The 15,830-nt window shown below is 44.1% G+C and overlaps 1 protein-coding gene across 2 annotated transcripts in view; it reads right to left on the bottom strand.

Moving 5' to 3' along the window:
* LOC118317107 (plexin-A1-like) overlaps positions 1–15,830 on the bottom strand; it is a 238,660-nt gene that overhangs the window by 34,735 nt on the left and 188,095 nt on the right. For both annotated transcript variants that reach the window (XM_035645565.2, XM_035645566.2), the window contains exons 17-19: positions 11,814–11,907; positions 10,162–10,398; positions 6,494–6,637 (exon numbers count right to left, since the gene is read on the bottom strand). In XM_035645565.2, the coding sequence (XP_035501458.2) occupies positions 6,494–6,637; positions 10,162–10,398; positions 11,814–11,907 (475 nt within the window). The remainder of the gene's footprint in view (positions 1–6,493; positions 6,638–10,161; positions 10,399–11,813; positions 11,908–15,830) is intronic.

The following is a 15,830-nucleotide window of genomic DNA, read 5'->3' as shown; positions in this document are numbered from 1 at the left end:
CACGCACGCACGCACACACACACACACACACATAATAGACTATACACACACACACACATACACACACACTCAGACACAGTATAAGTAATCAAACAAAGTAATCACCAGCATTTAAATCTCTCCCCAAGGAGCCTTGCTAATTATGGGAAGTCAAACACATGTAATACTTTTTTTTGGGGGGGTTCTGTCTAACTACATTTACATAAGCACACTGTGTCTCAGAGAAGATAACAATGCACACACACACACACACACACACACACACACACACACGGGATCCATCAAATCAAGCGAAGCCCCGGGGGGGTTGATAACCGATTCAAATGAGGTGCCATTATGTACTTTGAAGTTTTTTGTATGTACACTTTTATGTAATCCTCATCAAAGTCTGAAAAAAACAAAACAAAGTTGCTGTTTTATCAATATCGATGTAGTCATTGCCGCAAATTGAATTTGGAACAGTGGAGACAATTACAGTAGGAGATTGGAATAATTAGGGCGCAGAGATGAAACTTGTAAACCTGAAGATATCTGTGTAGCTTGTACAAGCCGATGCAGCAACAAGTCACTTGTACTTATCACTACGTCATTCTGCTTTCATGATATTATGAATTGATAAATTTTCTCGGACAAGCTGACTGGGGATTTTGACCTCTTCACACATTTTAACCCTTAAAGCTGCACTTTTCTATTTTTCCACTTTCTATTCATCTTTTTTTCTGGGTGGGTAACTCATAGTGATGAGGGAATTTCTACCCAACTCTATGGTTGCCCTTGTCTTGATGGGACATATTCAGCGCATGGTTTTGATGTTACGGCCTGAAACTCTTAACGTTTTGGATTCACTCTCGCAGCTCGCATCACCTCTTTCCTCAGGCAGCCACTGTCGGTGAAAAAGCTTTGACGGAGCCACTGTGCATGTGCTCCTCGCCCTGAACCAGTCACAACAGTAGAGCGACTGGCTGGTAAAACATAATGGAGTGTTTAGCAGCTCAAGAGCCTGATATTTCCCTGAGGACACCAGAACAGAGCTGTAAAGAGTGAATATTGGATTTACATTCATGTAGACCAATTATTATGTACCAATGGCAGCAAGTCAATTCTGCAAATTTTTTAATGCAGAAATAAGAGATAAGTCAATCCTTCACGTGGTGTCGGAATTATGGTAAATGCGAGTTGCAGACTTGGAAATTGCCCCCTCAAGTCGTAATTACGAGTGGGAAACTCTGAGATCATTTTGATACCCGGGTTCCCGAGTTGGGGAGACTAGAAGAGGATAGATACAGTAACGGATGGAAATTAGTTCTTTATTTTTGACAGTGCAACAAGTATCAACTGTTGCTTGCGTACATAATTTGAATCTGTAATTTATGTACACTTAACTTGGTATAGACCAATGCTATTCATCGTACTATCCACAACAGATGGACTTTAGTCTGCTAGCACGGTGCAAAGTTATTACATCAGCCATTTCGCCATTTTTAAATTCGTTCCGGCAACAAAACGCTTGAACGTGACATTCTCGTAATTCCGACTTCACAGGTGGGAAGTAGGATCTTTGGACTAGCACACGAAGGCAGCATTAGATTCAGGCTGACCGGACGTTTGTTGATTATTATATATCATATTACATAATCAATTATATTATATTGACAGGTGGTGCAAGCGAGGTCAAGTGTCGCAGATGATCAAACCATTCTGTGTGGCTCAAGCACAAACAAAATGATAATTAAATGAATAAAGAAATTAGAGTAGATTATTCTTTAAGTGTCAGCAGGGGGATGGCATTTGTTTTCATTATGAAAGCTGGAGGTCATTTCCTCCCAGCCGTTCACACGGAGGACATTTTGACATAGGAACAGCTAAGGTGCAGACGTTTGAGATTAGTGACGACTTAATTACATTCGGCTCCTTCATGTTCAGGGTCCTGGTGTTGGCCATGCTGTGCTCACTGTGGCCCACTTGTCATCGCTTCCCGGGACACTTGAACCAGAACAAGTGTCCTGTTAGGAGAACAGAGCAGAGGCGTCTTTCATGCCACCAGCAACATCCGTGCTTTTTTTCTGTAACAACGTCAGGAAATGTACATTTAATGCACTGAGACTGCTTTTCATGACGCAGTTTAACGTGTTTGGCCACATTATACAAACTGCTGCAAGGCATTTAATTCAAATATTAATAAGACTTCCCCTTTGTATCGAAATGGGAAAAATATGTCAAATCTGTGCTCAGATACTGGAGGTACAGCAGGCCTTCACATCACAATACATCAATAAAATAATTTTAAGTTAGATTTGTGAAACTTTTATTAGGCCTCTCATTAATTCGTACCTAACAAGAGGTCACCGGCATATCTGGTGCAATTAACCAGAGGGAAACGGTATTCTCCGAGGACTTGAACGCAGCATAAGTAAAAGTTGGTGACACAATTTTCGAGGCACTTTTCTATTTTTACTCTCCTGACAGACGGAGGGACTGACGGAGGAACTTAAAAAGCTGAAGGCCAAAACAACAAACAAGTTTCTTCGAAGAAAACTCGAGGGAGGTGCACAGCTGCCAACGCACAGCTGAGCATCGGAAGGGACGCACGCATTCGCCACTTCTTACTGTACACCAACACACACACACACACCAACACACACACACGCACCAACACACACACACACACACACACACACACACACACACACACACACACACACAAGCCCAGTATGTCTGGACACCCATTGGGGTCCCCTGCATGTAGGTCATTCTATGTAGGGAATGTTATCGTGCCACAGCTGTGCGCACAAACACAAACATATGAGTACATGGTGCACGTCATAACACACACACACACACACACACACACACGCGCACGCACGCACGCGGCAGAAGAGATAAGAACAGACAGCTCTGTTTTTTTCTTCGGCTATTGTCAGACGCAGGACTAACTCCACCGCCCCCGCCAACACATTGCATCGCTCCGATATTCGACATGACATTTCATTTAAAAAAAAAGAGAGAAGGGAGGGTAAAAAAAGGAAAGAAAAAGATTCGAGAGAGTTCCACCTTGGAGCCTGGCTGCATCCGACGAGAGCTATCATACCGAATTACATGGATGTGGCGTCAGTGGCTTTCTAGGTACAGTGGCTGTCGCTGCGGGGAGTAAATGTCGTAACGATACAGAGAAATGACTGTGAGAGGGACATTGGTGGTGAGTTTGAAGGGGGGCAGGAGGTGGAGGGTGGTGCTGGGGAGGTGGGCGCGCGTGGGGGAGGTGGGCCCGAGCGGGTGCACTGGCGGGAAGCTCAGACAAACATCCAAATATATTCACGGAGGAAATGAGTCGCCTGACTTGAGGTCTGACCTTCCTGCGCACAGAGGCTCCGGGAGCTTGCGTGGCGATTTTGAAAGTCTGCTCCAGTCAGAGTGAATCAGGGATTTCATCTCCGCGGCCTGTTGACAGCTCACCGCTCTGGACAAGTAAAGCTGAATGGTTTGCCGCAGGAAGTGACTTGCGAGCGTGTTCTTTGACTCCCCCCCCCCCCCTCCCCCCCCGCAATAATTCCTTCATTGTAATGTCGGATAAAAACGGCAGCCCTGGAAATGAGAGCGACATGGGCAGCACTCGCGCCGTGGGTGGCGGGAAAATAGACAAAAAACAAAAAAAAACAAGCTGCAGCTACGTGTGACACTTCACATAGGAAACAGGAAGTGTAACTCAGCGATGGCGCGATGACGCCTCAGCTTGGATTTGCGGGAGAGTTGGGCGAAATTTGCACATCAGAGAGGTTTATGGAGAGAACTAGGTTCCTGGATTAAAGCTTAGAGATGAGCTTAGTGTCTCTGCATATCAGTGGCATCCTGAAGAAACAATTCTATTCTTAATACCACCTTTTATGTTCCCGCATTACCTCGAGGACAGAGCTGCACTGGTGACAGAGAGACGGTGCCTTGTCATGGACACAAACCGGAGCAAAAAGTGGATACTCGCACACTTCTCTTATCTCTCACTAAATATGGCATGCATAATTTAGCTCTCTTCTTACCTAAATACATCAGTTTTCTTCCTCATGAATAAGAGGTTCCCATTTGCAGGATCAGGAATCCTATTATTAGGCTGTTTGTTTTTTCGAGAGCAGGTATATGACCCTTCATCAACATCAACTCGACACATTAGCACAAGCAAATGGGCGGGTTTGTCACAAAAGTAGTAGTGGAAGTACAGTCTATCTCCATGTTATCGACACAGAACGCAGCCACAGGCCCTTTAAAACTCAAGTGGAGTTCAACAGGTGACAGGGGCCGAGCCCCAGCGGGAGAGGAGGGGGATGCCGTGCACTTGAAGACGACATTAGAGGAAAAAGAAAATGTCTTGACAGCAGCACAGTGCCTGCGAACCTGCACTCCACTGCGTACACGTGGACTGGGTGCGGATGGGTCAATTAACAGAAAATCAATTAATTGCATTCAGCAATGAAATGTTTTTGCATTCGTGACTCCTGGATTAGTAGAGTAAGTAACTTAAAGAAGTCACTTTAAGGCTCTATGAAAACACGGAGGGCATTTTCCTATATTAAGTGACATTTTATAGACGGTCCCCCCAAAAAAAGACAACGAGAATTCAAACACAATTGGAGCCGCAGTCATTTCTGACATTTGAAAACGATTTCAAGTGCTTGTTGTCGCTTCCCAGCCGCATTCTGCTTTCTCCCTCGCCCGTTGTGCAGTGTAGTGTGATTGAGTGATCCCAATCCAGCGATGTATTAAAGGACCGATTATAATAGATCCGTGGACGGAGCTGCTGAAAAAAGTTGTGCTCGCGGTGCAGTAGCATGGATGAGTTGATCGCAGGAGTGAATGCGATGAATTAAAACTGCGGCGTCACTGCCCGCGTGTGGCCTTTTACGTAGAAAGGACACATGCAGGTGTCTTGGTGCGCGTCAAATGACATCGACATGCTGCGGGAAAGGACTAGGAATGACAACATCTCAAGTTACAGTAGCTAGAAACATAGAGGAGGGGATTAGTTCAATTTTGCAGAAGTGTCTTCTTTCCCCATGCGTGCAACCCATTTACAGATGTGTGATTTCACTGGCACAGGGTCAACACAGATGCGACTGCCCTGATGGTATATTTTAGGTATACTGGAGGAACACTATGATCTTCCTTGTTTTTGTTACACAATAAGGTGACGCAGTTCCTTTGTGCCCCAAGTCGAATCGTCATTTTTCCACGAAAGCCACAGCCAAGAGAATGACATGGTGAAAGCAAGACGTATAGGAGCCGGCTTTTTTTATCGTCATACACCGCGCAATCAGCTTTGATGTCATAACGACGAGTTCAAGTTCGTAAAGTTCCACTTCCAATGAACATACAGGCTGCTTCATGAAGTGTGGATGTATGAACCAAACATCTACAGTCACATGTTCTCCGTGTGCCGCAGCATGCTCAGAGACGGTCGCAGAACAAGCCCAACGAGACAAAGTTTGTGTTGTAACGCCGGGCCAACGCCGTGTGGATGCATGGAGCGATGAGTGCAGCTTTGATTAAAGTTGAGTGTGGGTGGAGGATTGGCTTGTGGATTTACTGAGGGTTAGGCACATTCTATTCCCCGTGCTAGTAAACGTCTACTCCCTCAAAGTAAAGGGGAGCTACTAAAAATACAAGAAAAAACGGAGATGGCACTGCAAATCCAGAAGCAGCAGCACCTGCAGCAGAGAAGTGCTGACGCCCGCTCAGCTGCTCGCGTGGATACGCTTCAGCGGATACGACAGAAACAGACCTTTTTTTTCATCCGCAGACATGTCCAAAGGTTCACTGTGGTGATGGTGAGTATATTATGTAGCCGTGAGTGGTGACAGTCCAGACACTTAATGGATATTACACTCTGAAGATGGGCTCTTTTGTATTTTAAACAAACCGTCCGTACATTTATCAGGATTCCGGTTCCTGTGACCGAACTAAACTTCGCCCCGTGCTTTGGTTTGGGTTGCGGACCGGCTCAAGGCCAACGGAGAGCAGCACGTTAATTACGTGTTACATATTTAACAGCGGCCTCGGCGCGGCCGCTCAGCGGAGCGTATCCCCGTTCTGTCGGGGGAGATCGTTCGGAAAAGACACGAGGGGGTCATTCTCATAACTCACCAACAAGGTTAGAGTGACATTATGGGCTGAGATTGTCAGTTTGGAATGTTTTCATATTCATAAACATGAGTTACTGGGTGAGCGTGGATATACCTGGTGGGTTGTTTTTTTTTTGTCCTTTCCTGAATTGTTTTTCAAACAGTTTGCAAACTAAAATTACTGACAGTAATGCAATGAAAAGGATAAATAACAAAGGCATCGGCTCATAACATTACATTGTCTTTCAGTTAAAAAAACTCGGTGCATGTGGGGACATGCATGTGACAGAAGAAAGTAGAACATCCAAGTAAGGTCAAAGTCACGACAGGTCAGAGTGTCACTGAGGGAGAGGAAGAGGCACGAGGACACAGAGCGGGGAACTGACCGTGACTTTGTGCTGTCCGGTGAGGTTGGGCCATTCGCACAGCAGCTGGCTCTCAGACAGGGTGAGGACGCAGGGAGTCTCACCAATCAGCACCGTGTAGTTCAGGCGACTGTTGCCCGGAGCCGCCGGGATCAAGTTCCGACCCTAAACACACAGACAGAAGGACATGTGAGGGCAGGAGAAAAGCCTTCAGCTCATTTATTCATGCTTATGTTTCCATACACACTCATCACGTCGCAGGAAAGATAGTTGCTGCGTCTTTTACTTGACTAAGAAAAAGGAGTGAGACACCATCAACACCTTTTCTTTTTAAAGGACAATTTAACTGTGACCCTAACACTGCTTAGCAGCTTTAATAGTTTCCCTCTTAGGATATCATTCAATTAACTGCAAATGAATGAGAGTGCGAGAGAGAGATGAGTCACTGACAATAAAACAGCTCAGTTATAAATGCATGGCTAAGGCTGGCGATGCTTCATATTTTCCTGATGACATAACTCTTTAAAAACTTCATAATGTACTTCATTTCTCCCTTTAAAGTGTCAGCAACCTCCTAAAGCAACATGGTCCTGATTTTTTCTTTATCTTTCCGCAAATGTTACTCAAACGGGAGTAATTCCTTCTTTTGTTGAGGACAATTTTCTGCTGTGGATTAATACACATTTGCTGCTCTTTATACACAAGTGCAGCAGCAGGACAAAAATATCTGAAAACTACAAAAGCCATGTTTATTCACAGCGAAAGAACCTGTCACCCTTGTGCAACTGTGTGACTCGTTGATGTGTTTTTAATAGTTTGGGACAACTATTGGGACAACGGAGCTCTATCAGAATATGGTGACGATGAACTGTAACTGGTCCACTGTCCCATCTGAATGGGGTTTATAGAGGGAGTTGGGTTTTTCGAGTATCAAATAATTCTGATGAATCAGGCCAAAAACTTCAGAAGAAAAACAAGTGAGATGATAAAAGGTGTACTCTAGGTGGGTTCACAAACCCCTCACCCACATAGACTGATGCCGTTTCCCCCCCCTCTGCCCGCCAAACAACGGTCTGGCACGGTCTGCGAAAGAGGTGTGCAAAGTCTAACGTGTGTCATATTCAGTTCCAGTTTTTCATTTCAATATCCACGTCCAATTTGGGACGCACTTTGTGACGGAAGGAAGACAGCGTGTGTGAAAAGAGGGAGCCTGAAGTCAGGGCAAGGAAAAAAAGCAAAAACACCCATAAATTAATACTAAGGAAACAAGACAGATAGGAAATGTGGCATGAAAAGATCAGGAGAGCGGGCGCGAGGAGTGTGGAGAGTAGAGAAAAGATGGAAGGAATATTGCAGGCGAGCGAGCGAGTTAGAGGGAGAAAGAGACAGAGAGAGAGAGAGAGAGAGAGAGAAAGAGAGAGAAGATAGCTGCCGCGTGTCCCGCTGGCTTAGCAGTGTGACGCAGAGACAGACTCCGTTTTCCAATCCCATCGTCTCTGCAGGCCGCCACCCAGCCCCGCTCTGCAACCCTGTAAACATGCATCCCATTCCATCTTGATAACACACACACACACACACACACACACACACACACAAACAAACACACACGCACGCATGCAGAGTTCAAGCCACACACGGAGCTGTTGCCACACATGCACACAACAGGCAGAAGGCCCCCTCAAACACACACGGAAAAGCACTCGAGAAACAACACGACCGGGTAAATATTTTTTTCTCTTGCGCTAACACACCTCGCTGAAAAAAAACAAAAAAAAAAACACGCCCGACACTTCAGATGGGAAATTAATTGCGTGACGAGCGCGGCGCGCGCATCTGAGTCACGCTACCCCAAACATCCCCATCTTGCCAAATTGCATTTTTGTCCATCTCATCAGTGCTTCCACGAGGTCGGCAGTTCTACCAAACAAGCCGAGCAGGAGATTTGGCAATTACTGGGAGGCCCTTTTGCTAATAAATTATCATTTAGGAAATAAATGACGACGGCTGAGCGGCTTTCAATCGCTCCGTGGAAATATACACCGTAACCCACCCTGGGATAACACAACAGATGGTCGGGGCAAAAAGGCAAAAGCGCTAGTTTCAGTGCAAATGTAACACATCAAGGTGAAATTGATCTTAAAGAGACTCATATGATATTGTCCATTTATTGTATAGTCCACTCTGTCATCATTAAATTCATGGTATGTGAGAAATTCTGTTTTTTACCTCCTTTAGTTTTCTCTGCTTATTTCACCGTACATTCCCTCCGAATCGGCCACTTCAGTTCCCCTCCGATCGCCCTGAACAAACGTTTCAGGTGAGCTCGGTGTGATCACACGATCGCACGTGCACACCACTCGTCACTCAATTTGCCAATTCGCTTCATTTACTCACGGTCCAATCGCTGATGATCGAATTGAAAACCAATGTAAAGAAAATCTCCTGGACGCTGGGCCAGCGCGCGGCCACAACTGCCCTTCTTCCGGCAGCAGAAAAATAATTACACAAATTGAAGGCGCCGTTATCTAAGAGGGCTCGGGGGCTGCAGAGGAGGACGGCAGTCAAAGAGGCTGCTCTCGGTTGCCGAAGGACAGAAACAGGCCTTGGACGGTGTGGACGTTTGCTTTCAATTATGAATTTGCGAGAGCCAACTACCCCCGCCCCCCCAACCCCCACCCCCACCTGAGAGACCTTGTAAACACATTTGAGCGCTTTTTCTTTCTAATAAGAGAAAATACCACTACTGCGCGTGTGTGTTTGTGTGTGTCAGTGAATGTGTACTTGCCATTATTAATACAAGAGGGGTTCGATATGTTTGAGTCGCTTGTATTCATCTAAAAAGCTATCCATCTACCGCTACCTGAGACTTTGTTTGTATGGCTTCCTGGCCCGGGACATGAAGCTTTAGCTTTTTCTGCCATATGTTCCAAATGGAAAGCTTTACAGTTATGGCAGCAGTGACACAGTGAAAGTTCACTTTAAATGGACTATGGTAAATGGACAACATTTATATAGCGCTTGTCTGGTCTTATTGACTACTCAAAGAGCTTAACAGCCCAAGTCACATCGCCCTTTCACACACACATTCATACAACGCTGCTGTTTACCACGCTTCAGGATTAAGTGTCTTGGCCAAGGACACATCGGCACGCGGACTGGGGGGTCGGGCCAACCTTCGGGTTGGTGGACGACCGACTCTACCTCCTGAGCCACAGCCGCATTTCAGGAGACTTGCCATCAAATGTGACCTGACGCTTCACTGTAAGTTGTAGGGATGCTCTCAGCTGATCCCATTATTGTGTAAAAGCAGGAAATAACCTCATATTTATGAAGTGCTATTCTTCCGGATGCATTGGCATGCAAATTGATCTACCCCTGATGACACTGGAGAACAATAAGAAATCAAAGTAGCTTGGAATCCAGGCCATTTAACACCAAACAAACGTGACAAGTTCTGTGGAGGTGTCAATAGCCTCATTCCCACAGCCGAAGCTGTCTAATGGCAGGACACTTGAGTCACTTCTGCTTCGCAGCTTCGCAGCATTGTAGAACAAGTGTTCGACAAAGCTCACTACTGAAGTACCAGCCAATGCCGTTTGCGAGGTAAAAGCAACAGATCAGAGCACCAATGAAACAAAGATGTACAGAAACACACAGACCGTTATTTTCCAAAAAATAACCTTTCTGACCTTGAGAATTAGTGGCGACGTGGGTTTGAGCTCCAGCGTTCCAGAGGGACTCAGCGGTTCAAACACAGGGTCGGGGTAGTAGCTGAACGTCTCGTTCACCACCACCAGGGCGTTCACGTTGTCCATGTAGAAGCCGATCTCATCCGGGCCGGTGCCGGTCTCCGCAAAACCCAGCTCCGAATCGGCCACCGACGGAGCGAGGCACACCATGACCGAGTTGTTGTACACTGTGCAGTTCTGAGCATGGGAGAGACGAGCACAAGCTTATTGGTTTTTGTTTGCAGTCATCAGGAGCGTCTGCAACGTTTAAATTTGAGGTAAGGCACTGCACACGCATAGGGAAAGAGAACATTCCTGTCTTCTTACAATGACACTTTAATGTATGTGGACGTGAATCTAAATACTCTTTATAATGATATAGTTATAATTCTATCAACGAGAGAGTATCATGAATAAAACAGTCAGCAGAGTCTCGTTTTGAAACACTGAGAATAACCCTCAGGTTATGTTTTTCTTTTAAAATGAATGTGTTGGGTATAATAACCCATCCTTTCCGTGAGTCAATGCCCTGTGAAACTGCGATGCCGTTATACAGTACTTATTGAAATTGTAAATTGGTAGCCGATTTATAATCACTATTAATATTCAGCAAGCTACCATGTGCATTTGTTTGTACAATATTTCTTACATCCCAGCTTTGGAGAATATGTGAATGTCTGCATCAATTGTCTTGTTTTAGACCATTTATCACATATGTATGTTACATTGCAACTCCAATGTTTTGCAAGTGGAGGGGAAGCTTATTATGAATAACTGCTTCATTGATTTTATTTGAATGGTTTTGATTGCAGTGCAATTTGGAATGCATATAGCTAAGTATAGTGACTGAAATAATATAACTTTATATAACTTTAAGACGCCCCATTTTGTAGACAAAAATGTCAACACTGATGAAAAAAAAAAAGGAAATATCCAATGAAAAAAACATGATGTGTGTTATTTGGCTTGTGAAAGCAGTGCTATTAAGCTGTCAGAAATTGGAAAGTTTAGAGCATCCCATCAGGACAAGAGTTTTCAAATGAATTTTCACGTCCAGATTCGGTGCAATGCAACAGTAATGACACTCTGACATAACAAAAAAAATGAGTCATAATATTTGGTGTGACCTTTCTCAAACAAATCTTCGCAAGTTGACTGTTTTATTGCAGCACAATGCATAGAAACCAGGTGAGGAAAAAGCATTTGTTTTGTGATTTGTAGTAAATGGGCAACAACATTCAAAAGCATCAGCATGTCCTTTAAGTGTGCAGTCACCCACTTGCACACACGGACTCTACTTTGTGACACTAACACTCATGTGGTGCGGTGACATTTAAAAAAAAAAGCCATGTGGCCTGAGGTGGCATTAGATGTCTCGAGGAGATGTGAGCAAAACACAGAGGCACACAGTCGGCCACCTTCAGCCGTACTGTACAAGCAGTTGTGCTTGTGTGCGTGGAGGGGTATGTCTGACTGGAATTGTCCGATTTTCGTATATATATACTATGAATAAATCTGAATTGGGTGTGTGTTTCTAAACAGACTGCTTGTCATTGGGAACCTCTCTTTTAGTGTGTGCGCTTGCAATGTGCATAAGTCACATTGATACTCACATGAAAGGATTCGGCCTGCCCGTACTTGGCCCTGATCTTTGGTTCTCGGATTGTTGCGAGGTTGGTCCCGCTTACTGTCAGCAGAGTCCCACCACTGCAGATACAAAAAAACCAGAAGAGAGTGGGTGATGAGCAGAAAGAAAAACATGTGGTTGATGGGCACGGCTTTCCTCGTCAATCTCTGGTGGTAGCCAAATTTGACTACCTGCAAAATGGCGACTGTATCACTGCAGTGTGTAGGAAGCGCTGTGACAAAGGTTCCCGAAGAAGAAGGGGTTGGTTGGGGTAGATTCAAACTGCAGGATTTTTGACACCAGCCGCTGAGGGAACACTTTCTGAGGTGCATATTGCTGGAGTCTAGATTGGTTCAAGCAACAAAAGTACTTGGGTTGTGGTAAGTGGAAAAACTGCAGTTTTGGTTAAATGCTAATTGACTCCTGATATCTTGTGTGAAGGTAAACTAACATGGTTGGATCAATTCCTAAAACAATTCCATTCTCCATGACTGACATTGCTTGTAGGTTTGAAACAACAGCTGATTAGTTTGTTTTGGAGCAAGGTTTGAGAAAATTGCAGTCCTATGTTGGTCTGACCCGAAATTATTTGTGGACCGGTTTCCTTTGAGGACCCACCCCAATTCAAAAGTTCATGATACTAGAGCTGAGAGAGGATCGTGAAGTCACCGATAAAACAAAATCTATAGCATGGAGGATGTCTTCCCGTCCCTGCCTTGATTTTACAATGGCAGTTCCAACTTCGGAGCACTCTGTTTTTTCTGCAAGATCACTGGCTTTCACTGCGGTGCCTCTGAGAAATATAGTGTATAAGATTCCCTATTGTGTGTTTTTCTGCAGGTTTCTTCACTGCCTGGAGTAGGATGAACTCTGGTCTCTCTTACTGTTGTCTGAAATAAAAGGCTGAGGTAATCATGTATCCTGCCCAAGTCATAAACATTATGCTACTCCCTCACAAGATATTGGACACTAAAGCATTCTTAAAACCTGGAGTGAATGGGTACATCAGGCCTTGGTGAAGTTTGTAGTTCAAATGGCCAACACCAATGGTCTATCCCACTTAAAAGGAATCTCTTCTCTCTGCAGACGTCTTGCTGGTGGGATGTGGAATGTAATACTCATAATTCTCTGCTCAGAGATGCCTTACTCAGACTGCCGAATCCACTATCTAGACCTTAAAGACAAGCGTTTTGAAGATTTACTGCCTCTGCTGCTTCAATGATACCGGTTCTTTGCAGGGGAGTACTGCATTAGCTTGTCACTGCCCAGACTTTTTAACTGGAGAAGTCTCTATTCTGTTGACAGATGTGCCACCCGTCTCTTGGTGTATTGTTCTTTCAGCTCTCTTCCTCAAACATTGAGGAACTTTATGCCAAAGTATAGTTTCAAACTTTGGAAAAACAGACATCTCAGATTACAGTATCTAGATCAATTGTCTGTTGGTCCCTCAAATCTTCATGTTAGCTGGGCATATAAAACAGCAATAACTTCTCTGTTCGTGTCCCTTTATCCTTATCCATTATTCTTGCAGGATTTATGACAACTTGACAGGCTTTGAGTCTTGTATCGTAAGTTTTCTTATTACATGTAAAAGTCCTAACACTGCCATATAAAGTATCCCTTGGATGTACCGAGGGTATTGTTTTACCACATTTACCTTTCAAAGTTGCAAGTGGATGAGTGCTGACTGATGATGTACTACATTATGGATTGAAGGATTACAATGTAATAGCTGCTTTTGAAAAACCTTACTGTCTCTACACTAACCAAGATTAAAGATAGAGTAACGCACACACTGATTCCCTGAAAAAGAAAGTAGATCATCTCGGTGTCTACGTCCTGTAGAAAGGAATCTGACACAAAAAAAAAACATGTCCAACATGAACAAGCACAGACAGCACGATAAGTGATATTGTGATGGCAGTGCTAGAGCCTGTGAACATCTTGGAAAAGGGTTTGACTGGCTGACGCTAAACATTCATCTCCCACTATCATCGAGGAGAATACAACACTTACAATAGCAGCAAATGGTAATGATAGGGAAGGACAGGGTGTTCATGATGAAGGCAGATGTAACATTTCCTACACTGTCTGCGGACAAAAGGATTCAAGTCTGGCTATTCTTTTCAGCTAAGTGTTTTGTTTTCTACTGGCAGCGTGCCCATTTCTGGCTAAGGGAGATGAGTCTGACTCATTCTGAGTCTCACTGGCGTCTCTGTGATTGTAGATGTTATTGGGGCATCAAGGGTTTGACTGGTATTTTGACAGCTGAAATGCAGTAGATGTAGCACTATTTGCTTCTACTTTCACATAACATTTGCATTCTCTTTTTTTGTGACAATCTGTCTGTATTACTTTTCCCGGTAGCACTAAATCCTCAATGCCCAAATTGACTCAACTTGTGTGCATGCTTGTTATCTCATTTTCCCAGCGCTTTAGCATTCTTCTTTTGCAATACTTGATTCAACATTTCAGGGAAAACTGAAAATCGCTGGACAACAAGGTGGACAAGCTGGCAGCCCTTGTAAGAGATCAGAAGACCTGAGTGTCATGAAGTTCACAGTGACATGGCTGGATCCAGTCGCTCCAATTGACAGCTTTCAGATGGTTTCGTGGGTGGACATGAATAAATCCAAGAGAGAAGAGAAAAGAGGTGATGGGCATGCGGGTCCCCTGGTCAGGTAAATATAAAGGAATGTTTCTGCAGCTCAAACATTGAACTGTTAGTCATAGTTCACATCTATACTAACTAGCCTGGACGCAGAGGCGCAGCTTGCCAGGAGGCAAGGCAGGCAACTGCTTGGGGCCCCCAGGTCAATAGGGGGCCCCCCGGGGGCTGACAAACTTGATAACTACAGCAGTGACAATGCGCAAAGTTTGCAATGACAGTAGGAGACCCCCACTGAGGGGGCCCCACCTGACTCTACTGACTCCTGTTGCAAGTGATGTAAAACAACCTCAATGCCAACAAATGCCACTCAAAAAAATTAAGAGGAGCTACCCTTCTGGAAGGGAAAAAAGAAAGAAGAAAAAACAGGAAGCGGATACAAAAAGCAAGACAGTGGTAAATTGAACAGATAATAATGATTAAATATAATACTACATAACTAAATGCTGCTAGTCTAGCCTTAACTGTGGTGGAGAGACACTTGAATAACGTAACATCCACTAGCGTCACATTATTTCTTTTGTTTACTGTGATGTTTGGTGAGTGTATTTTAATGTATTTTTTTCATGTCTGTGGAGGAGGCCTGTGGTTTTATGAAACTGAAATCTTCATTGCGCTGTAAATGTAGAAACCTTAGTAGCCACGGTGCAGGCTCCAGCACACACGTTTCATCATCTGTATTGGAACTAGGCTAAATGACGTTTGTCCCTGGAATGTAAATATTAAACAATGAATAGTTTTTAAATAGATAGATTATTTATTACACAGGGGTGATTAACGCTGGTTCGAGGGGCCCCCTTTGATTTTTTTTTTTAGCCTTGGCCCCCAACATACTTTAGAATCGCCTCTGCCTAGACGTTCTCCTGCAACATCTTGGTTGTTGTTGTTTTCATCCCAGCGGACCACCATGTGTGACGTCACCCACTCGGTTGCCACATCATTCCTGACTTTGCACCACAGTGCCTCTTCATGATCTCCGGAAAATTCACTTTTTGTTTTTACCTTCATCCTTTTTACTTCATCTTCCCTAACGTTCCGAAAGCAGCTGAGTAATTGTAACAATTTGCCTGCACGGAGCAATGAAGTTTTTTTGTGATTTGGATTTCTGATTCAGTTTAATTCAATTCAATACAATTTAATTTGTATAGCGCCATATCACATCATACATCGTCTCAAGGCATTTTACATTGTATTACAGAGAAAACCCAACAAGTTAAGCAACAGGAAGTTGAGACACTTCAGTTCACTATTGATGAATACCATTAGAGGCTGCCATGATGTGGTAAAATACATTTTGTTCCATCTAAAATCTTCTCACTTCTTTTGCACTTTGAA

This window comes from Scophthalmus maximus, chromosome 3 (assembly GCF_022379125.1).
Source record: "Scophthalmus maximus strain ysfricsl-2021 chromosome 3, ASM2237912v1, whole genome shotgun sequence".
Taxonomy (NCBI): Eukaryota; Metazoa; Chordata; class Actinopteri; order Pleuronectiformes; family Scophthalmidae; genus Scophthalmus; species Scophthalmus maximus.
Note: the sequence above shows the minus strand (reverse complement) of the source record. Positions and strands in the feature narration are given on the sequence as shown.